The sequence below is a fragment of the Talpa occidentalis genome, unplaced genomic scaffold, assembly GCF_014898055.3.
Source record: "Talpa occidentalis isolate TD23 unplaced genomic scaffold, MPIMG_talOcc4v2.1 talOcc4.13, whole genome shotgun sequence".
NCBI classification, from domain to species: domain Eukaryota; kingdom Metazoa; phylum Chordata; class Mammalia; order Eulipotyphla; family Talpidae; genus Talpa; species Talpa occidentalis.
The window spans coordinates 4,329,572-4,356,318 of NW_023601322.1; the positions used below are offsets into that span (position 1 = coordinate 4,329,572).

The window sequence follows — 26,747 nt, forward strand, 5'->3', positions numbered from 1 at the left end:
ATGACTGGCCTTGGCATGGGTCTGGAATGAGGGGAAATGATGGGACGAGGCAGGGCTAGTGGTTCGTGCAGGGTGTGATGGGCAACGGTCAGCGGCGAGAAACGACTGAAGATGGTCAAACAGGAGGATTGTGTGTTTCAGAAAGATTGTTCCATCCACAGCGAGGAGAGTAAATCAGAGGCACTATAATTAAATTTCAGATGATTGGCTTTGAGTTAGAAGTCTTATGTCATCACAGACTCCTATCCAGTACGTCAGGGTTAGAAATTCACTTAGAAATCACTGATTACTAGAGAGACTTAGCAACTTGGCCACGATCATAACTGATAATGGCAGAAGCAGAAGAATGCAGACAAAGATAAGGATCTTTGTCGATTTGTTTTTGTTTGAAATAATCACAACATAGAGATCCTTATTGTAAGGTTTCAAACAAAACGGAACTATACAAAACACAAAATTGAAAGTTTTTCTTTATTTTCGCTCTCTTTTTCAATTTCCTAAGGAAGAATGTGGCCAGCGTCGTTGGGCATACACCACCTGAAAGGGCCTTTGCTATGTACACATGCTGGAGTTCATTCTCTCCAGGAGCAAAAATATTTCATAGTTACACTTCTTTTTACTTCTCAGTTTCCTTGATATTTCATGAAGACTGTACAGTTGTGACTGAAGTTGGAGCATTATTTTGTCTCCTGCTATTTGATGAAGTGTCAAGAATGGAAATGTGGTGAGCTGCAAGGACGTTCGAGCTTTTATTCTAAGTGGTTGTGTAAGGTCCGTACGATCTGGCAGTGGGGCGATTCCCTACTCAAGAGGCTCCTACTTGCTGTGGTGGGCCTCGTGGTGAGGGTTTGTGGGTGAGGGTTTGTAGTATCAAAAAGCCTGTGGGCTCAAAAAGTCACCTTGGAATTTATTTTTGAACATTGCTAAGTATGAAATTTAAAAATTGCTGCAGTAATTTTCATCATTAATACATTGTTTGCTACATACTTTCAATTTGGCATTTTTTTTCTTAAATATTTTATTTAAAAATTCCTTTGGGAAGATATCTAGGATGGTAATACCTGATGAACACAGACCTGAGCTGGGTCAGTGGGAGAGGGCAGAGCCCGCCCGTGGGGGCAGTGTGTGCTTGGTGTGAATTCCTGGTTGTGTGCCCTCCCCAGGAAAAGCAGGGTCATTTTTTATAAGAACATCCAGATGGCAGCAAACATGTTACAGCTAAACTACATGATAGAACCAGCTGCAGCTCTTTTTAAAAATTGTATCATACTCAAAAAAAAAAAAAAAATTGTATCATACTCTTATTTTGGTAAATTATTTTTCCTGGTTTTTCATAGAGTAATGGGCACATGTCACAGTATATGTTTAAGGTGTATGTCCTGACAGTTTGATTTACGTAAGTTGTGAAATGATCACAACAGCTAACGTATTCTCATCGAGCTACAATAAAAAGAAGGAAAAGAAGAAAAGTAAAAAGGGAAATGTTTTCTCCTTGTGATGAGACCCAATTGCAGATGTTGATTAGAGTTTCCAAGCAGGGAAGCAAGGTATTTGCTAGAGGAACTGTTGTCCAGTCCCTTATCACTCTTCTTTTTCTTTTATGATCTAGGGCTGTTAATCCTTCAAGTAAACCGTCTTCACCATCCTCCTTCAGTTTGCCTGTTTCAGTTTATAGAAGGTAAAAGTTTTTATTTCTTTGATTTTCTTGAAGAGTGAAATATTGTTGCAGAAATGGAAACAAACATCTATAATTGGTCACAGTTTTCATTCAGCATGTAAATCACATGACCATGCTCTCTGCTTCTACAGTGGTGCTATTTGGATGCTGTTTGGGTGTGTTCAGCTCTGCAGGAATGTTGGACGACCGTGCAGTGAACCCCTGACACCACTCAGTCTAAATCCATCAGCTGTTAACACGGGGCCTGTCTTTTCCTCCTCTCTCACCCTCTCTGTCTCCATGTATTTATTTATATGTATTTTTTTCCCTTGACCCATTTGAAAATAAGTTCCAGGCATAAGTTACTCTCCTCCTACTTACTTCATCATGTGTCCCTTTAAATGAGGACAGTTTCCTACATAACCACCGTATTACCCGTGATCGCATCTAAGCCCATTGAAAATAATTGTGGAGTATGATCAATTATACCCCGAATATCTTTTATAGATTTTTTTTTCTAAATGCAGGATTCAATCAATGGCATGAATTGCATTTGGTTTTCATGTCTCTCTAGAGTTTTTAAAATAAATAATTTTTATAGGAGTAGGAGAGTGTACAGACCATAAGGGTGGAGAGCCGGTGAGTTTTTCCAAGTGAACACACTGTGGGACTAACATGGCGATCAGGGTGCAGAATATACCTCGCTTGTCAGGACCCCGTCACGCCCCTCGCTGCCCTCCACTCCCTCTTGGACACCACCTCCATCACCTCGGTTTTAGTTTGTTACTCTACATTATTTTTGTGGGCATTTCCACCCTATTTGTAGAGTATGTTCTTTTATTTGGCCTCATCTGTGGTTCTTCCCTTCGAGTGGCGTTGGAGAACATGAAGGTGAGTACTTGCTTGTCTGCATGTTCTCCAGGTATCACCTGCCGGTGCGCGTGCTCGGCCACCATGCTGTGAGCCCTTACTCCATCGTCCTGCCCCTGTCTGCTGACCGCCTGGCCTTGAAGCCGGTCTCGGATATGCTGCGGATAGCTTGGAACCTGTCGTGGTATCACGGGAGCGATAACCTGCTCAAGCAGATGAACTCTGAGACCAAAACCCAAGAGTAAGCTGTTGGTTTCGTTGCGAAGGCATTCACAGTAGACTAGTTATAATTAATGACTTAAGGTTTTATTTTTCGTTTAGGTCAGTAGCTTTTTTCACTGAAAACATCATTTTCCTCCTTCACCGCATATAAGTTCTGTTTTGTTTTAAAGGTGACGAGTGCCCATTACTTTAAAAAAAACCAACTAGCGGACAAGGATATTTAAATCAAAAGCAGCATGCTCTGCGCTGTTTCAGAGATTATTTCAAGTTTGGTTAGTTAATAGTTGGAATCACCAGGAAAAGCGCGTTGGAGGGGAGTGAGCGCCACAAGGGCGTGTGACTGGATGGGGCTGTCTGTGTGACTGGGGGGGCATTGCCCCCCTCCATCTGTCCCCTGGCCTTACTCTCCCTCTGTGCCCGTGTCCTGTTTCCTCTTTCCCGCTTCCCGCCATTCAGCACCCTCCCCTCTGTTAACCAGTATATTTTTCAATCTAAGTTATTTGCGATGCGTTTTGCCAGTACGTGCGCCCCGGTTATTTATATTCTCCACAGAGAAGCGAAACCATCAGTGTCTTTCGCTTTCTGACTCGTTTCACCAGCGTCATCACCTCCAAGACTATCCATTTTGTCCCAGAAGGCGCTCAGGTTGATGCCATGCCTTGGCCGGCGTGGCTAATGCTGCTGTGAACGAAGGAGGCACGAATCCGTGTCCGGGTTCTCATGTCCTCTGGGTGAGGGCCCGGGGGGTCCCCACTGTTAGGTTTTTAAGCATCTCCGTACCAGTTCCCCTCAGGGCTGCGCCGCTCACGTTCCCTCCAGCAGTGGGTGAGGGCTCCTTAGAATATTACTAATACCCGAACTCTCAGACTTTCTTATTTGAATGAAAACTATTTCTGTAAGCAAGAAAATGTCCACGTGACCACCCAGTAGACTGGGGAAAAGACTGTTTTTTTTTTTTTTCCCCAGCTGTGCTTTAGTCTTTAAGAAAAATGAGGTAGAAGAGAATTTGGGGGAGAAAGTTAATAATAAAAGTAAATGTGGGCTTTTGTTGAAGAAGCTTTCGGTTGTTCTGCTTCTCCTCCGTCTTTAGGTTTCTCGACACCCTGAGGTTGTCCGCCGAGGATGCGCTTGCCCTGCAGGTGACACACAGGGCCGCCGGGCTGGGGGACTGCCTCCGCGCCATCGTCCAGGCTGCAGCCCACAGGGACGTGCGGGCGGCGGTCACCAGGATGAGCTTCTATCTGCTGAATGACAGGCTCTCTGCCAAGAGTGGCGCCGGCCCGTATGGGGCTCCCTTGGAGTCTTTGGCTTGGCACACGGCACTCGGCAGGTCAGCTGAGCTCGAGCCCGCAGGCTCAGAGGCCTGGGTTTCATTGTCTGTGGGTTCCTCTCCAGGCCTTTGGCGACAAGAGCATGTCCCCTCACTGCTGCAGTCAAGAGAGAAAGTTGTAGAAAGACAGACCCCAGGCTTTTTATTGTCTGTAATAATAACAAAAAAAGAAAAAAAAATTAATGTCTCTGCTTTTGGGAGAAATTATCAATACACCAGTTTTCAAAATAACCTATCGAAGGAGATTTTAATTTGTTATCTCACAAAAGTAAATGATTAGGATAAGACGTGATGAACAACCCGCCCCTCCCAGAGGTGCGTTGAGACCCCACAGATGGGTTAATAGGTCTGGTACCTGCAGTGAGCTGTTTCATTTTGTTTTGTTCTTAGGTAAATTATCTCATGTTTCTATTTATTTGGAATTTCATGAAGGATTTGCCACTCGAAGGTCCCTTGGTAGTTACTGGGGAGGCTGTAGCTGTAAGTGTAACAGTGTAAACGGAAGCAGAGGACTGCATTTGTAAGTCGGCAGCCATGAGCAGTCTTACACTTCAGTCTTCTGCGACTGAATATAGAGTGTGTAACGTTCTTAATAAATATGAAGTGTGTCACTTGGTTGTTAAACATCAAGTGTGTAGTTTTGTGAAATGCGGTGGCGGGGCTTAGAGGAGTTTCGGAGGCTCAAGCTCCTGCCTGTGGTTGGCTTCTGCTATTGGGGCGTGTGCTTGAACCAGCCAGGACGGCCCATGATGGCGCTAGGGTTGCAGCTCAGGATTTTGGAGACTTGGTTGTTAAAACCATTCTTAAAAATTAAAATTATATAAATTTGCAATAAGCTAAATTATGAACAATAGAGGTAATGATTACACAAAAGAGCTAGAAACCATGATTATTGTCTTCTCAAGTGTAGGTTTTTACAAGTGCTTCCTGCTTGCACTGAAGATGAGAAACTGCTGATAGATATCATACATTTTTTAAATAAGTTGTTGAAGGACTGGAGAAGAAATTCATCAGTAGAACTCCTAAACTGGCTTCTAGAATTACTTCTTAGACAAGTAAGTTTAAGTTATTTGGATTTTAGCTTTGATGAATGAATGATTTGTAAAAGTCACTCAAACTGTGTTACGGGAAAGCTGATGTGCGCGTGGCCTGTGCTGAGCGGGCCTGGATGTTCCGGAGGCCTCGGCGACGCGACCTTCCTGTGGTGACAGGACTATGCGCATCAGTTGAGTCTGAAATGAGCGGGACCTTCAGCCTCAGCGTCTGTATCCGAGCTGCCTGCTGCAGCTGTTTCTCAGTGGCTCTCTTGAGGCGGGAGGCTGCTGGGGCACGCGGAGAGGCAGGCAGCAAAGCCAGGTGGAGACGGTGAGGTTGCTGAGACGGGAGGGTGGGAGGGGTGAGTTCCGCGTGCTCAGGCTTCAGCGTAAGCCTCTAGTAGTATTTCCTTCCAGTCCCCAACGCTCTCAACTTCTTGTAGCCAGCTGTGTTCTAAGAAGCTTGCCAAGAACCCACAAAGCTACTTCTCTACCACGTGTTGGCCTTTTTGTTTGCCAGAGCCACATAGTTTCCTTAGACTTGCTTTCCTTTTGTTGAGGTAACTCATGAAGCACCTCTGGAATTCAGAACAACTCTGCTAATGCATAGAGACCCACACTAGCTACTCACTAGGCCATATAATATATCTCAGTTAATCCAGAATATGGTTAGCAAGAAAAAAACTTTTAAAGAAACAACATCCACCTCAGTCAGAGAGTAACTATATTTTTTTATGATTCTTATTTTCTAGAGTCCAAACCCACTTTTAGATCTTCTGGTTCCAACAGAGTCCCAGGCCCGGGAAGAAGCTGATGACGTCGGGACTGCGGTCAGGCAGCAGCTGCAGAAGGAGCTGATGGGGCTCTTCAGCACCCTGCTGCTGGGCTGCAGGGCTGTCACTGACAGGTACCACATGTCTTGAGAGGTGGGGGCCTGCACGTGGGACCTGGGTTGCTTTTGTATTCCAAAGAATTTTGCTTTTCACTTCTTTCACCTTAGAAGGATGGACTGCAGGGGTAATGAGCCAGGTGGTGTGCATGCCCCTGTTTCAGTGGCTTCTCGGTGCAGCCCGGTGGTGGCTCCACACACAGAGTCTCTGTGCTTTGGCTCTGGTTCCTGGTCCTCTCTTGACTTCCACACGTGTGCCTGAGTTCTGTGACTTTTTCATTCACTTTCAGATTGGTGGGTTTCAAATGTGTCTCTTTAGATGTGACTTTTAGAAATTTTTAAAATTCACTCTAATCCTTTTTAAGTATATACTGGAGAGGTTTTTGTTCTCTTCACAATAGAACGCATGGTTGTTCAACATGTGGTTAAATCCCAGAGATCAGCCCTACCCCAGATCGTGGGATGAATGGGCAAGCAATTTTTATGAGAAATCATCATCTACTTCACTCTTATTAGCTCTTTTATACTAATGTTTGGTATAAAATCACAAATGAAGAAAATTGTTACCTAGAAAACATCTCCCATAATTAAGAGAAAAATGTTAATAGAAACAGAGCCACAGATGTCAAATGTGACAAGCACTTTAGAACTACCATTATAATACTATTTTAAATAATAAATATCATAGATATTAGTTGAAAAGATGGGCAACATTGATAAAAATATGGATAATATTGGGTTTTTGGAAAAGTCATCATATATTTTTTCTTTGAAAAACAGAAAAATCGTGTCATGACTTTTTTGACAACCCAACATCTGGTAGAGAAATGGATACTACTAAAATACAAATTCTACAACTGAGAAATAAAAGTTCTAAAGTGAAGAACTCAGTGTATGGACTTAACAGCAGACTAGACACAGTAGAAGAGAAGATCAGTGAATCTGGAAAACAAATGAGTAGAGATTTCACTGCAGAGGGTCCGCTGGGAGCTTTCTGAGGCGCCACCTGATCTGATGTGGTGGCAGGTGCATGTTTACATCCATTCAAGCCATGGTGGAGTGTGTACATCGGCTTGTGGATTGCATCACACAGAAAGTGTACCTCAACATCGTACTGAGAGCAGCAACAAACTAAACCAAGGGTAGAGTCTGTGCAGTTGGACCTGTGAGAATCTCCTTGGGGCTTCTAAAATACTAGCATCAGTAGCTCAAGAATCTGAAAACTGAGTAGTCGTACACAGAGCTCCCTGCAGATGGTCTTGGGCTAGGCTTTGAAAAACAACAGTGTGGGTTCTGTCCTTGAGTTTTGCTATTAAAGGAAGGACTGAGTGTGGCGTCACTTAGGTGTGTTGGTCGTGAGCAGGTTAAAATTTTTGTTTGTTTTGAATGGGAGAGAATTAGACATGCTTATAGGTTTTGGGCATGTGTCCATTTTAAAGGGTAATTAGGGTGAGAAGAGGAAGAATATGGGGCGTCGGAATAGAGAAGAGAGCAATAGTGAAGCAGAGCAGGACATATGAAAAGAGTAGGAAAGTGACGGGAAGGTAAGACACACTGAGGAGAGACAGCTGAATGAACAGTGTTAAAAGAATGTAGGGTAAAGGGATATGGGGCAAGGTAGGTAAGTGTTTAGGTGTGAGAGAAGGATATTGAGGGAGTTAACATCTGATCATTTCATTTCTCTTTATGAAATGAAAGGCAAGGCCGTTGGTCTTGCTACAAGGGCTACCGAGTGATTAAAAGTGCAAGCTTATCAAACTCATTTTAAGTTTGCACTTAATTTTTCATTCCCACTTTTTGTCCTGTTATCACGCAGCAACACTTTTATTTTCCAATGTCATTGTTCCTGGTATTTGACATCCTATTCCCCAGGTGGGAGTTGAGCTGTATTTTCCTTGAGACATCTTGTTTCGAGATGGATCTTTTTCACCGTTTCCCTGGTTCCTATTTTTCTGAAACAGCAAATTGTTGGGGATTCTCTCCCCCCAATAAGCAGGCCCTTTCATCTGCCCGTCACTTGTTCTGTGGGTGACTTTCTTCTCTTCTGCTTATACAGGAAGTGCTTGGAACTCCTCCATGTTTTCCAAACGCAGCTGGCCTTGAGGCTGCTGCAGTGCCTGAGGGTCACGGATGCACCTCACTTCTATGGGCTGCCGTCCCTAGAGAGGACCTTGCGGGGCATGGCCCAGCTCACGGCCGAGCCGGGCTGGAGCACGCACTCTCCACTCACAAAGCCGCTCGAAATCTGTACAAAGTACTTGTCAGGTCTCCTTGAAGTAAGTGAAAACCAATGATTACAGCAGCCACAATAACCCCTTCTGCCCCCAAATGATAGCTGGTTACTATTTTTGGGTCGTTTTCTGACTGTGGGCCAGGCCCTAAGGTAAGTGCATCATGTAGATTAATGGAGATTATGCAATATTTGAGTTATGATATGAGTCATCGTAAGGTAAATGTTTTAATTATTTTATCAGCGAATGTGTAAGAGCTGTATTCTGAGCACACTCATTGTCAAGAAAAACAAACTCAGTCTTATGTTTAAGTCCCTTCCTTACAATATTTTGATTATTTGCTTATATTGTTTAACCTTTTTATATGTGAATCATAACACAGAGGCAAAAAATTCACAAACATGAATACCTTTAGCTAACATTTAAGGCGGAGTCTTCATTGCTTTGTCTTTTTCACTTTTGTCAAATACACATATTTAGCTCTCGTTACGTTCTGTGTGTGACCATAACTCTACCCCACGTACTCTGCTGTGCCATGCCTGGTCATTCTCTGCTCATTACAGTCTTGGGAAGATGTGCTGGCTCAGAGCAGCGCTGCTGCTGCAGGTCCGAGGGTAGTGTGGCCCGGCCTGTGTGTGCGCGCGGGCGGGTCGCTGCTGAGCTGCAGCTGCTGAAGTCTCAGTGCAATGTCCTGAATATAATTCAATCTAAAGTACTTAATTTATGGCATTATTTATAATACGATATAGAAATATTAGCTCGATAAACCTTTTGGCACACATCTCTTTAAGATGCTTTTTATCTGTTTTAGATCAGGGCTATATAAGTGGTAATTGAAGAAGTTAAGTGTTCCACTGTTTATATTTAGAGATTATCAAAAATGCTTTTGTTTTTCAAATTGTGTTCAAGGAGAAACTTCAGCTTATACCTGTGTTTCAAATCTGAAATTAAAATGAGCTTTTTGTGGTATTAGAGAGCGAAAAGGCCTAGTTCTAGGTAAGGTGTCAAGGCCGACATCTTCTAACTTCAGTTTTGTTTGAGGTAATGAAAAGCAGCACAGTTTATTAAGTTAGAAATAGATACAAAGTTTTATAACGTTCAACACCTACCAAAAAAAAAAAACCCTGGTTAATCTTACTGGGAATAAGCAGAAGAGCACAAGTCACCTTCATACACCATCTGGGGAAGTAAATCTTTGTCTTCATGTTAAATGGTAGGGAAACAGTTCAAAGAAATTTGTCATGTTAGAGAATGTAGGGGTGTCTTATTTTATCTTAATTAGTTGGTTTTAAAGAGTTTTTTATTTTACTACCAAATACATTTATTTTTTAAAGAATAATTTAGTAAGACTCAAATGAATGGGTAGCGACACAGGGCCTGCTGGCCCCAGAGACCTGCTTCATGTTCCTCACTAATGAAAGGAGCTTGCTCTTAGAATGGGGTCATATTTCAGTATCTGATACTTGTCTCTGCCCTTTGGAATTTGAATGCACGTATTTGCTTTCCATGGTTGACAATGAGACTTTTAAACTCCTCATGATTCATTATGATAGGTAAATAAACTATGGTGATTAATGCTCAAGCCGGATACACATATGATTCCAGGGACCTGACCAGCAGGTCTCGGCTTGTCCCTCCTAAGCTGACAGTGAAACCACCACTCAGGTGTTGGGTACTCTGCCTCCCCTGGCTGACAGGGAGGTAACATGGGTTTGGCCATTCAAGCTTCTTATTTCTAAGATTGTACTTTAAGGTTTTAAACTTTTAATTATGAAAAATGTCAAGCATCAACATACTTGTTTTATATTGCTAGCAATTTCTAAGTATACTTTTTGACAAGTTACTTATAAACTTTGACTGAATTACTCCGACACTTGAAGAAAGTCATGACCATGTGCCAGATCACAGACACCTCCAGGGAAGATGCTGCACCTTATTTGTGCAAAGGGAGAAAATTTTAAGCAATAAGAAAATATTCTGTCTTATTGCGGTAAAATGCACACAACATAAAATTTTCCATCTTAGCTTTTTTTTTTTAAAGATTTATTTATTTATTTATTTATTTATACAAGCACTGGGTACAGTCAGAAGCGCGGGAGGGTGAGAGAATTCACCAGAGCCAGAGTGGGGCGCAGAGCAGGCAGAAGGACCGAAGTACACTGCTGAGGGGAGCAGCGGGCGGCAGGAGAGGTCTGCACGCCATGCGGGACCCTCCTCCAGTGCCGGGGAGCAGCCGGGGATCGAACCAGCACTGCAGAGGCTGCGGGCAGCTTTGCAACCCAGCGCTCAACCGCTGCGCCACTGGGGAGGCCCTTAGCTTTTTTTAAATGTATAAGCTAAGAATATAGTACGTACCTCTGTGGGCAGGTTCGGCGTAGACAAGAGTAGAAGGTGACGCTGCTGTCACTGGTCACGTGGTCGTTGACACTTGTTTTCCAGGTCATCACCTCCTTCTACGTGGAGCGTGGTGGGAACGCCATGTCCTTCATGGGGAAAGGGGTCACGAAGAGCACCGTCCTCTGCCTGCTCCACTTGTCCCATGAGATGATGGCCCAGGCCCAGAGCTCGGTGAGCGCATGAGCAGCCTCCTGTCTTGGGAACACTTGTAGGGAAGGAATGTTCGGGCCTCTACATTTGTGATGGGAAAATGTCTCTGCCCTTTTCTTCTTAGAAGACAAAAGTGGTTTTGATTAAGCTAGTCCTTAGGGGTTATGTTTCACACACATCTGATTATTGGAAATTGATTTTGATTGAGATCTGCCTGTACCGGAGAACTCTGATTCACTAAATTGTGGGGAAAACAGCTGTTCTGAAGAAAAATTTTCGGATTAAACTTCTTAAGGGGAAGCTGAGGTTTTCGTCTGTCTTGTTTTGCTCACTAATGAATTAAAACCAAGGCTTAAGTACATTTTAAATGGCTTTTGATTTTTTTAAATTCGGAGTGATTTAAAGCGGTTTTGTTCTTAGAAGCCTGCCTAACGTCTCTCTGCCCCTTTTCACTCCAGGAGTGGATGTCACTGTGGTTCCTGCCTCTGGGCGGTCATGGTGACGAGCGGGCGCCGGCTCAGCAGGGACTGACTTGGCTGATTCCACTGTGGGTGGATCGAGACCCGGAGGTCAGTGCGGGGAGCGAAGAGAGGCAGAGTCCTTTGTGTCTAGATGCAAAACGATGAAATGAATTTATATGCACCAACTTCTCAAAGTGAGCTGATTGCAGTGACTGGGCCTTAAGCCTGTGTCCTCCCGTCCTGGCCGGCTTGGGCTGCTGTAACAGACCGCGGCTGGGGCCTGCGCCGGCAGCGCTGGGGCGGAAAGCCGGGTCGAGGGGCAGGAGGCCGGGTCCGGGGAGGACTCTGGCTTTCGGATGCTACCTGTGCGCCTGAGGCTGGCCCTCTCTTCCATCTCTTATGAGACCACCAAGCCCAGATGCCCTCACTTCGTCTTTTAATGACCCCCTAAGAGCCTCTCCTTACTGTCACGTTGTGAGCCAGGCCTCACCAGGTGAATGTCCACGAACATAGTCACGTTCATTGTGCCCCTCCTTCAGTCGGATGCATTAGAAGACAGGTTGAAAATAGAAAAAGGAAGGCCTGTAGGACCCAGGCCTGTAGGACCTAGGCCCGTAGGACCCACCACTTTTAGAAAGAACAGTAAAGACTTGTTGGAGAAGCCTGGCCGTTTCCAGCTAGTTTAGAAGGTGAGTGAGTGACATTTAATAGAACAGAATCATCACAGTGCAGAAGTTTCATACTGATGAATTTTGCACTTTTAATCTACTACCCTGCTTTTTTAGAAGAACTCTTTGTGGGGGGGAGATTGACACACAGGCGGCACGTGTTGGCATAGCTCGATGGCGTCCAGCTCCTGCGGGGTGGGCTCGTACCGTCATGTACAGAGGCTCCCCCCGCCTCCTCCCTGCCCGTGTGCGTCTGTGCTTAGAACACTTAACAGATGCGCCCGCTTCACAGTTTTCATTATAACGCAGTACTGTTGATTAGCTCGAGGTAATAGCCACTCATTCCAACCAAGAAATGGTTCTGTCCTATGCTAAACACCCCGACCTGTAGAAGTAGTGTTTGATCCGACTCTGGACGGCACCGTCTTCAGACTCAGCGTGGGGGGCTTGCTTGATCACATTCTAGCCCCACCGCTGGCACTGCTGCCGGCACCCATTGGCAACATCCCATTGGGTCGGGGGACTGTGACAGACACATCATACCATGTCAGTCTTACCTGAAAGGCGTTTATTTTTATTTTATTTTATTTTTTTAAGATTTATTTATTTATATATACAAGAACCAGGGTATAGGCCAGATGTGTTGGGGATAGGAAGATTCACTAGAGACAGAGCGGGGAACAGAACAGGCAGACTTACTGAAATCCACTGCTGAGGGGAGCAGCGGGCAAGTCAGGAGAGGTCTGCTGCGCCACATGGGTAGCTTCCTGGCCGGGGATCGAACTCGTGCTGCAGAGGCTGCAGATAGCTTCATAGGTTGCATCTTAACCCCTTGCGCCACCAGGGAGGCCCAAGGCTTTTATTTTAAAATAATTTTGGGGAAAATAATAAATGCCTTACAAAAAATAATTTTTTTAAATAAATGATTTTAGAAAGAACATCTCAAAAGTTAAAACCATTTATTGGGGAAAATACACTAAAAAATTAAGGAAAAACAAGATAGTAGTTTTAGCCTCTATAAAAATGAGGACTAAATAGGGTGCATGTTCATAAAAATATGTGAGTATCCTATGTGTTCCCTAGGAAAAAAACTTGTGGACGCTAATATTTATTCCTGGTTATACTTAACTTTGATTTTTTTGGTGATATTTTCTTGCATTTAACTTTTCTATATTGTTTTCTTGAGTCATGGAATCAGAATTTTTATTGATTCATAAGGTTATAGAGCACTTCCTTTGGAAGTGTCTTTTATAACTTAGCACAGTCAAGACTGTCATAAAATTATGATTTTTATATATCAGAAAACTTAAGAATTCTTGTTACAAAACCAGTGTCTTTGATTTGACAACTTTTTCTTCATTTGCTCAGGTGAGATTTACTTCCCTGGGATTAGGGTCGGCACTCACCACTCTGGAAAGTGGCTGTGTGGTTTTGGCGAACAGTTGTCAGAACATTTCTGGAGGGCTGTGGGGCACCGTGGTGAACATTCTCCTGGACCACTCGGAGTGCAGCCTGGTGCGCCGCGAGGTGGGTGCTCCCCCCAACCCCCGTCCATCGGTGGCCCTGCGAGCCATACCCTCTCCCTGCTCAGCTCGGGACTGACCGCTCACCGGTGTCTCTGCTGCCTGCAGACAGCCTACAGGAGATGGCAATAGAAAGCAAAAACAGTTTGAATTCCCTGTAAAAACTGAAGTTTTCTAGTCTGGTAAGATCAAAGCAGAAGTCGGTTTAGTTTATCATCTCCCTCTTTTTTTCTTAATGCATTGACAAGCAGATCACATAAAAAATTACTTGTATATTACCCAAGCATTATGGGCCTCCACTGCTCCTAAAAGTTTAATTAAGACAAGGGGTTGTCAAAACACTGAAATATTTATCATATTATGTGTAAGAGGAAAAGTAAACCCTATTTGAATTCTTTCAAAATAGTTTGTGGTTTTCTTTCATTCCTGTTTTTGTCAAAGTGATGATTGAAGCAAATAGTTTTTAAAACAGTAATCAACTAGAGTTTAGAGATTGTAAAGAAGCGTGCAGCTACTGGGTCTACCACTAACCAGTTTCCAGTTCCCAAATCCAAAGGCTGTGGTTTTCTTGTTATTTCCTTTTTAATGGCAGCGTGTGAGCTTGCGGCTTCCTCTGGATTTACCATATTTAGAGATTATCTGTTGACTTCAGTTAAGATGAAGTTGAAACCTCACTCTTTAGAGCTGCTCTGTTGCCCTCGTGTTCTCCAGTTCCATGATCAGCTTTCATTGAATAATCAGAGTTCATATTAGTAGGATTGTTTGATTTGGTCATCTTCACAACCTAGAGAGTGAAGTGGGACATTTGCGGTTTCTATTTCTAGTTAGCAGTTTGTATCTGAGGAGTTTGTAGGACAGAGAGAGGGACAAAGATGGGAGTGTGTGTGTGCGTGAGATCTGTGAGGGCATAATAGAAACAAGAAAATATAGTTCTTAAATGCTACCATATCTGTTATTTTTTTAGATTTTTTTTTTGAAAACCAAAAGTCTGAAATAGGAAAATATATATTTCCTGATGAAGTCATTTCATCTGTTGTTAAGCCATCTCCTTACAAAAAATTCCCACGCAGAGTGACCTCTTAGTGTGGCTGTTGATCATCGCTGTGTTTTTGTTATTAAAATGCAGTCTATTGGTTATTTCACAGATGACAGCAAGGTGGCAGTATTGACTTTTTTTTTAATTTCAGGCTGCATTTATTCTTCAGAATCTCCTTGTAATTCCAATGCCTTCGGAAATTATAAAGGATTATACTTGGCAGGTGAGTGACTTTAAACAGTTATCAGCCTGCTAGAAACTCGAAACTTGAGGTTAACTGATGATAAAATTTCCGCATATATATTTCATTGATGATGAATGTTTTTATAGTTACATCTGCTTTGTCATTAACATTTTTCTTTGGGGAAGCTAATGTACAGTTTGGGTTTTACTTGATCTTTGGTTTCTACTGGATTATTTGATTTTCAAGTTGAGAAGAGCAAATCAGTAAATAGTACACCGACCTGTTTTATAGCCTTCTGCTCTAGGTGATTTGGAGGGCACCGGGGTGCTCTCGCTGTGGGGTGAGCTGTGCCCTTTGTCCTTAAGTCCTCCTGTGTGTGGTGTATTTACCACACTGTACAGCCCTCGGGATCCAGGACAAATCTGGTTTCTTTGTACATTTCCACTAAGCTGCTTGGGGTGGGGAACTGAGTCACGTGAGGAGCGGGCATCCCGGCAGGCTGTTACCTGACACGGGATCCCAGCGGCTGGCGAGAACGATCCCTTTGAACTCTGGGAAGGCTCACTGCTCCCAACTTGACAAAGCCAGGTTAACTCTGCCAATTATTGAAAATCCCAGGCCACTTGACAGTTTCTCTGATTTCCTTTTTGATCTTGGTTGCTTATTTAACAGTCTGTGCGGTAACAAAACCATAGGAGACAAAACCGAAGGGAGTAGACAGGATGAACACTCATATGAATAATGTAGGAGTTTTGATGTGTTAGCCAGTAAATGGATTTCAAAACATGTGCTGGTTTTGGCTCAAATACAAAGCATTTCCACTCTCATTGTTAAATTAGTGACACTTAACTCTGCTATGTGCTTGATGTACTGGCAGTGGATTTTTTTTTATTATTGAAATAAGTATAAAGGTAAAAGTAATAAGATTTCTAGCTTCTGTTAAAGCCTTTAGGATGTTGTAATAGGGAACCATGTGTGGAAGTTGAGATTTTTCTCTTTCGAATTAAGTAGTGGGCAGTTCCATTTGTTGCATGACATGTTAACTGCAGCTTGTTGGTTTAGTGATTTTCTAGCTCTTTGTCGTGGAATGGATTATCTACTAAAAATTGAAAATAGTGGACCTCCCTGGTGGCACAAGGGGTTAAGATGCAACCTATGAAGCTATCTGCAGCTGCTGTAGCAAGAGTTCCATCCCCGGCCAGGGAGCTACCCACATGGCGCAGCAGACCTCTCCTGTCTCCCTGCTACTCCCCTCAGCCGTGTACTTTGGTCAATCTGCCTGTTTTGTTCCCCACTCTGTCCCTGGTGAACCCTCTCACCACCCACCCCCCACACCTCTGACCTGTACCCCAGCTCTTCTATGCATAAATAAATAAATCTTTAAAAAAAAATTGAAAATAGAGGTTTAGGTAAGTTTTTGGAATTTTCTACCTTACCTAAGTTGGCTAATAGCAAGTAAGTTCAAGAATTACTCTAATCCCAAAAGTATGTGATCTTGAAATGGTTGCTAATCTTGAAGAAAATTAGAAAAATAAGGACAGTCTCATGTATCCCTTTTTTAAAATCTCTTTGGTTATTATTATTTTTATTGTTCTTAAGTGTCCTCACGTAGCAGTATTACTAGCTGACAACCTAGTCTTTGTTCTCCAATTTTAAAAATGTTCGGGGGCGGGGGGCTCTACCCCTCAAGGCGGATGGAGCTGCTCTGAAGGAGGAGACAGCCCTTCAGTACCGATGGGGGGTTCTTATATATACGTTGTGGCCTTTGCTAGTTTATTGCAGCCAGAAAGAAGCCTCTGTCTCGCCAGTCTTCTAAAATTAAAATGCTCTTGGTCAAATGATAAAGACGCTTGCACAACACAGCGTTCACTTACTCGTCTCCGTGTACTTTTCAGGATTGGAAGACATAGCCAGAGCTCGCACCAAGGTCTAGGGTAACCTGCTACTCCCCTCAGCCGTGTACTTTGGTCAATATTTTGTTTTGGTCGAGGTAGGCGCTTGATGCCGTTTACAGAGACAATAGCTTGTATGACTTTGCGTTTTGTTTTGCTGCCCCTGCAGGTACCACTTTGCCTCCTGGGCCCCCTCAGTGCTGGCTGTGCCCTGCCCCCCAGCACCCCACCCCCAACCCCCAGGGCCTTGTCTTTGCCACTCTGGTGTGCTTGTGCTTCTGCGTGGAGACAATATGCGCTAACATACGCTCACTTATTGTATATGCTGCTTTCATATTTGTTGTGATAATCATCCAGGCATCTTTCCCGCTTGAGCTGTTTCGCCACGAGCCATGTGAGCTGATTTCACGGAGCCCTGGGTGCTCGGGTCAGGGCGGCAGTGTCGTCCCACATGCAGTTAAGGATTCTTATGGAATTAGGCTCATTTTCTCAATCTCTGATTGCACTATAATTTTTAAATTTTCAAAAGTATCAAGATGGTTCTTCTTGAAAGTATTGTCTATTCCTCCTAAATGTAGTTTTCATCTTGCCTATAGTTCCCCTTGAGCCATGGTGGGTACATTAGAGCTGTGCAATTCGGAGCAAAAAAAAATATGTTTTTAAATTAATATTATAGCTTATTGCATCTTTGAAACTTTTCAAATTTATTGGCATGTTTAACGACAGTCAATTTGCTGTTTGCAAATTTATTTGAATGGTACCTGGTGATTTGAAAGTTCCCTTTCTTTGCTCTCTGTCCTTCTGGGCCCCCCTGGCACTGCCACAGATGGTATGGCAGCCCCAGTGCTCACCTGAGGGCAAGGCTGGTAAAGATATAGACATCCTGTGACAGCAATTAGGCCGGGCTTCTCTCCCCACTTTGCCAGAAGACAGCCCCATCAATTACGATGGATCCATGGAGCGGAGCTTAGAGCCGCATGAGAGGCTTCATTGTTCTGGCCCAGGCACCATTAGTCATCTCTGGAAAGGCTGAGTCAGACCAGCCTTCACGCATATGCTGGGCTTGGCCGCGTTGCTGAAGTCAAGTTCTATTGATGACGTGCCATTGTCACTAGGAGAAGCTCTGGTATTTGGAGACTGGGGATTTGGACTTAATGCTCAGTTCCAATAAATCAAGCAAAAAGTAAATACTGGTTAGAGGCTATGTCCATATTCCAGATCGTGCGGTCTTCCTTGCGAAGTTCAAAATATTTTGAATGAGTTACTGGGATTTTATAAGTAGTTGTTCCTTCAGGTAATAAATATATAAGGTTAAAAAGCTAAGTAGGATAATAATGAAATTCACTACCCCTCCTTTCACAGAGGCACATTTGCCTCCTATATCGTGATGCTAGTTCTGCAGGTCGTGTCCTTTGTATCTCGAACATACTGTGTTCGCAATGTCTGTTCCTTTCCTGTGTTGACGTGTCAGACTTAGTTCGTTTACACAGTCTCCTGCCGATGTCGTCCTGTCTCTGCTCCGAGCCTCTCCCCTGGTCACTGACGCGGGTGTGTCCTGGCCCCGCTGGAAAGGGGGAGCTGTGGCTGCAGTGTGCCTGGCCTTCCTGTCCTTCATGTCTCCTCCTGGCTTCTGCTGCCCTCCTCTGCCTGTTTTGTCTTTAATTTTGCTTTACGAAGGTTGATTATTACATTTAAATTCTCTTCTCAGACTCAGTTCATCTGTAAGCTGGTTGTAAAAATTGAAAATCAGTAATTCACTCCAGAGCCACTGACCGTACCGGGTTCCGCTTCCTTCCCTCTGCCTCTCGGGCCCTGCCCGCTGGAGGCAAGACGCCTTCCCGGTACCTGTGCAGGCGTGTACGTGTGTGTGATGTAAAGCATTGACGTGGGTGTTGTTTTTTTCCCCTTGGAATTGCTGCTTCCCCCTTGCATCATGAATCTAGTTGTGTTTCAGGGTTTGTAAGCTTCTGGTCATCCTTCCTCTTCGCTTGACCCCTTCCTCGTGGTCACCCTCCGGCCAGCGCGTGTGACCCCTTCCTGCGCTCTTACATACTTGAAGATGTATTTCAGTGGCCTGGATGGCCATCTGGGTGGTGAGCGGACATCAGGTTGAGATCATTCCCCTTAATCTCGCCCCACAGTCCTCTAGCGCTGTGACCTGATGACAAGCTGCATGTCCTGCACGACTTCTTGATGTTTATTTTCTTAGTCTTTTTGTATTCATTAATTATTGCTTTTGTTTTCCTTGCTATTGTGTCACGTCCCCAAAGACACCCCTGAAGCCTGGGTCATGGAGAGTTTTCCTGTGCTTTTATGTATTTTATGGTCTTATGTCCATAAGCCATCACCTCACTTGCCCCTAGTTTCTGTGTGTGGGGTGGGAGTGTTCCTCTCTCAGTGTTCTACACGTGACTGTCAGTTTCCCCAGCACCATTTGTTGAAGAGACTTTCCTTCTTGCTTGTATATTCTGGGCTCCTTGGTCTAAAGTTAACTGTCCATATAAGTATGGGTGTATTTTGGGGTCTCAGTTCTCTTTCATTGGCCTGTGTGTCTGTTTCTGTTCTGGTATATTTTTTTTTTTTGAAGATTTATTTATTTATGCATAGAAGAACTGGAGTACAGGCCAGAGATGTGGGGATAAGAGGATTCACCGAGACAGAGTGGAGAACAGAACAGGCAGAATGACTGAAATACACTGCTGTGGGGAGCAGCGGGGAGACAGGAGAGGTCTGCCGCTCCATGTGGGTATCTCTCTGGCCGGCCGGGGATCCAACTCGTGTTGTAGAGGCTGCGGTCTGCCTCTTAGTGTGGTGCTTAACCCCTTGCGCCACCAGGAGGCCCTGTTCTGGTATTTTGATGCCCTGTACTGTAGTTTGAAGTCTGGGAGCTTGATTTCTCCATCTCTCTCCTTTTTGTCAAAATTACTTTAGCTTCTCAGGGTCTTTTGTTTTTCGATATAAATTTCAATAACATTTGCTCAATTTCTTTGAAAAATTCCTCTGAAACATCGATAGTGGTAGCATTGACTGTTTATCACTTTGGTCAAAACGGACATTTTTACAATATTAATTCTTGCAATCCATGAGCATAGAATGTCTTTCCACTTCCTTGTGTCTTCTCTTTCTTTTGACGATGTCTTATGGTTTTCATTGAGCAGGTCTATTAAGTTTATGCCTAGGTATTTATTACTTTTCAAATGCTACTGTAAATGGGGTTGTTTTCCTGATTTTTTTTTTTCTTCTAGTTCATCATTTGTATACAGGAATGCAACACATTTTTTAGGTTGATTTTGGAGGCCTGCTACGATGGGTCTCTTCCAGGGCTTCTAATAAAGTATTTTAAAGTTGTTCTGGGCATTGTTATGAAATGCATTTAGAAAAATAGTGTTGCTCTTTCGCTTAATTTTATTTTGTTGATTTATTTGGCTTTTGTTGGGTAGTTGGAGGGAAGCTAGTATCCTTGGTTGAATTATTTATAATTCTCATCTTGGTTGTTAATTACTTCCTAGAATTACTATAATGAGGGCTTTCGTTTGTGATGGTAAGCAACTGCTGTGCTGCTCCTGTGTGTTTGACTTGTTCATACACTTAAGAATGTAAAAAGTTGCTTGGGACATAGACGTTTTGAAGCTCTGAACGTTCAGATGTAGTTCAGGATGAGTTACTTTATTCTGAAACGATTCAGTTATTTCTTGCATGGCAGGGGCCCACTGCCCGGGCCATAAGCCACGCCTGAGGAGCGGGAGCTGTCTGCTCTCTCCTGCTCCGTCTAGACTCTGATTTCAGGGGACAGCAGTGACCGTCATGTGCTGACTGCTCATCAGCTAGTGTTGTACCTCATTAACTTTGTAAATTGCTCTGTTTATGAAGATTAAGCTCAGTGTTGGGTAGGTTTATTAGAATACCACAATAACCAATTTATAACCATAAAAGCTATTTACTATTGAAGTAAGAGTTTCAATTATAAAGGTAATAGCCTTAAAAAAGGAGGGTTAATGGAAGTTTATCATTTATATTATGTCAATAACATAAATTGTTCTTGCACCTTTAACTCGTGAATCACTGTATCTTCCCGGATAGTGAACTTTAACCTCCACATCTCTAGGTGAGGGGAGGGGAGCGCAAAGGCTCACAGACACGGTTCCCACAGGTCGGATGAACATCGCCTGTGTCTTGGCCGTGTCTTCCTGTGGGCCCTTAGAGTTCTGTTTTCCGACTTTTGTTTTTCTCTCTGTTGTGGGCTGTTTTAAAGTCTTAACTTTATTGATCATCACTTTCTGGAAAATGGAAGTACTTATAAACTAATGATGGGATTATTTGCAAACTTTAAAACCACAGCTGAGTGTTTGACTTTTGCAACTGGATGTTCCAGGGGAAAAAGTGTGTGGCAGTGGGAAGACTACTTGGGGGAAAAGTGCAAAGAGGTTCAAATTGTGTAATGGCAGGTACTCCTCAGCCTCCTGGCTGTGTGGACAGGTGTGTGCGTGTGTGTGCACTCTTGTGCCTGTGCGCGCGTACTTTTCCCTTCTCAGGGTTAGCGCCATGAGAAGTAATGTAGCAAGATGCTGCCATGGATATTAAGGAACCTTTTCATTGTCGCTGGCATATTGATAAGCACAGTAATTATTGGACCATGTTATTTCAGATATTTTAATACATATTTCTTCCTGTGTAGGTTGAAAAATAACTTTTTTTGGTTTTGCGGCTCAAGTGTGTGTACCATTTCATAGAGACATTTTAAACTAAGAGCCCCCTCAGGGGAGACCAGAGCCAGCTGCTGCCTGCAGAGACCTGGAGAGCTTTGAAATGCTTGGCCCTGGGCCGGGCTGCCTGACTGTGGGGAGGCGGAGGCAGGCCGGAGGAGCCCGGGCACCCGGGAGCCACGTGTTTCATTGAGAGGGGATCTCAGCGGGTGGGTCCTCTTCATAAATGATGTCATGAGCTGAATGTCGTTCCCCTCCCTTTTCCTTCAGGGCCCCTGTGTCCACGACGAGGACTCGGGCCTGTCGCTCACCGGGAAGCCCGCTCTTCAGGCTCTGCTGTATCACTGCCGTTTCTATGATCATTTGAGTCAGATGATTAAACATTGCTACCGGGGGCGGTATGTGTTTCACTGGAATTCTTCAGCTCTTGATGGGGCTTCAGAAGGCAGTGACATCAGTGGTAACTACAATACGTTTATATTTATATTTTTATAGTAGGTAGCATTTTTAAACTTTTAAAACCTATTGTGTTTGTTACAAAGTATTTGGAAAATGATAAGTACGGGGGTGGGGTGGGGCGGGGTGGGGAACACTCATGCTCCCTGCTCGAAACCCTCTCTCTAAGGTGGGGTCTGTTTGCCTCCAGTCTTCTTTCTTGTAAAGCTTTTGTTTGTTTTACGTAATTGTGTTTATATCTTATGTACATTTTTGTGCTGCCTCCTTTCACTAAACATTGCCTAAGCGTTTTTCTGGGTTATAAATTCTTCATGGAAACCATTTTTGACATCTTATTAATGTTTCATAAGTTGTTTCCTGCCCTTCAGTGGAGTTAATAGAGTTTTTTCCCCTCAATGTCATATACTTTTTGGAAAGTTCTTCCTAGACAATCAAGAATGAGCTCTTTTCTTACTAAATTTTCTGATTTGTTCTGTTAATGTGTTGAAAAGCTGTTCGTGGTATATTATGGTATTATAAGTGTTGCTATTATAATAAGATATTATCAAACTATCTTTTTTTTCTCATTTTAGATTCTCTTGGATTTCATAAGATTTTAATACATTTAAGCATGTACTAAATTATGACTCACCATAACAAATAATAATAATAAAAATGTGTTTTAAAATTGACTTTTAAAAATTTGAGTTTTAAAAAAGCATTTTTAAAGTAATTGCCAGTTTCATATAGAAAAGGTACGAGAATAGCACCAAGGATTCTCAGATGTTGACATGCATTGTCTTTGCCCCTTCACGCCATGTGCATGTATAGACCTGTAAAAATAAAATTTATATGTATGCATATATGTATATGCATGTATATATATGTGTACACATGCATGCATTACACATATGCGTTACTGATTTCTGAGCCAGATATGAATTTCACTTCTGAATCTTCACACGAAAGACTTAAATGTAAATTCCTAGTTCACTTTTCTCCTTACTTCTTGGTGGAATTAAGGGAAAAGTGAGATCTGATGAAGTCATTTAACAATCTGCTAGGACAGTGGATTTCTCTGAATCAGCGCTACTCAAGGCCTCTGAGCTGGCCGCGTTGTCGCTGTGGGCTAGTAAGGAGTGTGGTGGTGGCCCTGGCCCTGCAGGGGAGAAGAACCCCAGGTGTTGGGACCCAGGAGACTGTTTCACAAGCTCTTCATGATTTTTAAGCACATGGAAGTTTGGGAGCTGCTCTGGATAAAAATTGTGCTAGATTAAGCTAAAGCAAAGTCAATTGGTTTATGTATTTTTATATCATTTATTTTCAAATTCGTGTTTCATATGTATACCTTAATTAAGAACAATACAAATTGGGCAGACTTCCTCCCTTGGCTCTTGATTGCTGTCCCATAGTGAGCATTCTCCCTGCCTATTGGTACATTGCCCAGGAAGCTACTCACGTGCCCACTTTCCTGTTGTGGCAGGTTTAGATGACTCATTCAAGTTCTGGAGAGCTCCATCCAGGATGTCCACTCAAGATCGGGATACCAGTTCTCTCTCTACTTCGGAAACAATGGTACCCCCAAACATTGCTTGCATGCTTCATTTCAAATCTGAAAAAATTGCAATGTGCCTAGTGAAGAGAGAAGAATGGATATAAGAGATAGAAGATTATGATGTTAATACCTAGCATTTAAGCTTGATCTTCCACCTTTTTTGATAGAACCAGTAGCACAAACGTTTAAAAGTATCTATCAGTCGTAGGAGAAAGCAGATTCTATATGATTAGTAATGATTGATGACCTTGAAATTTTTCTCAAGGGCAAGGTCATTTGGAAAATGTTGACTCATTCAAATGATCCCAGTGTGGTGCTGATAGATTTTTAAACCCATTTCTAAACATTTGCATCAAATAGAAGCTCGTCTTGAGTATGCTTGCGTCCCTTCTTTCATTCATCAATTGCTTTATTCTGAGAAGTTTGAGACACTTTTTTTTTATTGAGGTAACGTTGGTTTACTATACTGTGGATCATTTAGGGGAATAGGTTCATACCTCCTCAAGTGTGTCACCCCCCCCACCCCAACACCGAGGCACCCACGGTCCTTTACCATAGACCATCCACCCCCCGCACCCTACCAACACCACTTTGCTCCCACCCTAACACTGTGACTGATGCTGCGGTCACTTGTTTCCAAATAGGTAAACTAACTTATCGTCAACAGGAAAACATCATCTTAACTTGTCAAATGTTCTTAGAACTATTGTGTGTCATTAAAAACTACTGGGTTGGCACTCCTGCTTCCCGGGGCAGAGGTAATATGAGAATAAACAATTATATGGGCATTAATGAGACTTATCTCTCACAGTTCTCAAGAGAATGATATATTTTGCTATGGTTTTAAGTGTCTAGTCTTGTTTTTTTCTTGACTGGCTGGTTTGTGTTAAGTGCTAAATTGAAACTTTGTTTGGAAAAGTAGAAGAATTATCCCAGTTCCACTAGATGTCATGCTCCCCAAGAGAAAGCATGCATCTTTGTCTCAACAAGAGAATGATTTGATTAATGAAAAAGGAAGTTGTATCACTTGGTCATTTGTTCACATAAGGGCAGCGCTAGTATGTGCTTAATGGTGATTCTTTTTAGGTTATTGTGTTTGCTAAGAGGTCTGTAGACCTTTAAATCTGTACTTCCTTCCATTCTTTGCCCGTAGCAGGAACTCAGTAATTGCTCTGATTAACTCTGAGTTATCTTAGCTGTTTGGTAGGTACCGAGTTATATTCATCTTCTGCAAGAAGACAAATACAAAAGCAAAAGCAGATCTTACTTTTGCAGTTCCCTATTTTATAGCCACATACAGATCTTACAGAGTAGGCTAGTAGATTTTCCAAGTAGACTTTGGAAATGTGTTATCTATTGTAATCATGATTAGGAAGCACCTTTATTAATGTAAAAGTCTTTACTTTTTTTTGTGTTTGGAAGTCACACAGAATTCTAGAAATATATACCAATGAAATATGTTTCTTTTTATAAGTAATTCTTATATATAGTCATATGTAAGATTTATTTCTTGTAGTTTCTCAAAGGTTAACATTATCTTTAAAGTAGAAATTTTAAAGTAAACTCTTGTTTTATTTTTTGGATTCCAAGTAGAAGAGTTTGGGTGTTAGTGACTTTTACTCAGCAAATTAGTGACTTGGTTCAGTGGAGCAGTTGACTCCATTGACAACTATCATGTTTCCCTTGCCATGCCAGAAATACCCTCTATCTTCGCCCCAAAAGGAGAAAAATCCTGGAGCGTTCATTCATTAAACTCTTTATCACTTTAAAACTAAGCTGGCCGTACCCAGAGCCACTAATACTTACTCAAGTACAAGAAAATGTTGAAATTCTAAATTGAGGTTTGAGTGGCTATAAATCTTACTTAATAAGCTTATCTGGTTATTTGCATCATTATTTTGTGTATCTCCTAGAATTGAGAGGAAAAATGCAATTTGTTTATTGACTTCTTTGTTTTGCATGTTGTCTAGAAAGACAACATGGGAAGCGCCATCTTTGATTTGGGTTCTAACATCCAGTGGCTGTTGCTCGGTCATTATCCTCTCTGTGCTGTTAATGCTGCATCGGGGACTTTGATGGTGCTGGCTAATGGATATTAGTTCGGTTGTTTGGCAAGCTGTGTAAGAACTGGGACTTGTATGTTTTGAAATTACAGCGTGAGGAGTGTCATTGTCATCTTGGGGGCTTTGCCCTTGTAAATAAATGCCTCTTCAGAGATGGCTTCCCTCCAACTCACAGGCTCCTTCCCTGGAGTGGGGGAGCCAGGCATTAGTTGTTTTTTCCTCCTGAAATCAAATTTCTCGTTTTCAGAAGTATTCAAATTGGCACATTACCAGTGTGCGAGGACAGATTTATCACCAAAGTTTGGTCTCTCTGCCCTTCTAAGCAGAACTGTGTCTGTGTCTTTATCTGTTTTATCCGTTATCAAATGAAGGAAATGTGTTTAATTTCCTTTGTGAAATATGTGATTCTTTTCAGTTTTTTAGAGCACCAGTTTAAGGAAAACTGATTTTGCTTTTGTTTAAGTCTGTTTAAATGTTTAAAGAGAAATTTTACTAGTGAGTCTCAATATTCTTAAAAAAACTGAAAGTCACTCTTACCGTGACGGTTTTACAAGAAGCAGCAGCTAAAGACAAGGCGTGGAAAACGGTCTTGTTTGTGGCCACAGTGTGGTAACTGGCAGAGTGTGCTGGGCGCTGGCCCCAGGCTGCTGACCATGAGATCAGATTCCTCCGCTGCCAGGCAGGATGCGGTCAGGGCTGTGGTAGGTGGGGGTCAGGGTGCAGTGAGGTTGTGTTGAGGCCGATGAGGTGGGAAGTGATTTTGTGTAAGAAATGACAGTTGAAATTGACTTCAAAAGATGAATCCCTTCTCTCTCATAAATACTCAGACATTCGCAAAGAGCTGAAAAGATAATCAAGTACATCTTAGGGCTCAATACCCATTTGTAAGAGTTGAAAGTCTCGTTGAGAACATAAAGAAGAATTAGAAAATAATTGAATGTCAAATTTTGTATTGTTTTGTATTGAAAACACTAGATATTCGGAGGATGCATGAGGTGGTTTGGCGTGTGGGAATGAAGGCTGAAGTTTGATTAGCAGTGGAGTCAGATAGGGGATAGTCAGAAGAGCTGAGTCCATTTTGGGATTTGAAGGGGAGGAAGCTGTAAGAGCTATAATGGTATGAAGATACGTCAGCAGATGTATGAAGATGACATGAAACATTACGATTAACACTAGAGAGGTATGTGTTGACGTTTGTTTGGTGCTAGTTGAAAGCTACTAAATAAAGACTAGACCAAGGGCAGCTAAGGCAGGGAAGGTTCTCAGAGGCAAAGTTTTTAGAAGGAAAATAGCTTTGCCGTAGGGATCAGTAAGAGGGGTGTGCATACCTCCAGTAAGCTGACCCCAAGAAAACCTGGGGAGACAACAGTTTGCATGATGGTGGAGAGAGAGAAGTATATTCTTTGTTGAAGCAAACTTCTACTACCCATGGATTCTCCAGCATCAG

The 26,747-nt window shown here is 42.8% G+C and overlaps 1 protein-coding gene across 3 annotated transcripts in view; it reads left to right on the forward strand.

Moving 5' to 3' along the window:
• Positions 1 to 26,747, forward strand: part of RTTN (rotatin) — a 93,016-nt gene that overhangs the window by 34,269 nt on the left and 32,000 nt on the right. For all 3 annotated transcript variants that reach the window (XM_037508415.2, XM_037508416.2, XM_054693994.1), the window contains exons 22-34: positions 628 to 724; positions 1,610 to 1,678; positions 2,580 to 2,768; positions 3,840 to 4,079; positions 4,990 to 5,134; positions 5,866 to 6,020; positions 8,059 to 8,278; positions 10,673 to 10,801; positions 11,239 to 11,349; positions 13,278 to 13,436; positions 14,620 to 14,691; positions 21,518 to 21,707; positions 23,166 to 23,257. In XM_037508415.2, coding sequence (XP_037364312.1) covers positions 628 to 724; positions 1,610 to 1,678; positions 2,580 to 2,768; positions 3,840 to 4,079; positions 4,990 to 5,134; positions 5,866 to 6,020; positions 8,059 to 8,278; positions 10,673 to 10,801; positions 11,239 to 11,349; positions 13,278 to 13,436; positions 14,620 to 14,691; positions 21,518 to 21,707; positions 23,166 to 23,257 — 1,868 coding nt within the window. The remainder of the gene's footprint in view (positions 1 to 627; positions 725 to 1,609; positions 1,679 to 2,579; positions 2,769 to 3,839; positions 4,080 to 4,989; positions 5,135 to 5,865; positions 6,021 to 8,058; positions 8,279 to 10,672; positions 10,802 to 11,238; positions 11,350 to 13,277; positions 13,437 to 14,619; positions 14,692 to 21,517; positions 21,708 to 23,165; positions 23,258 to 26,747) is intronic.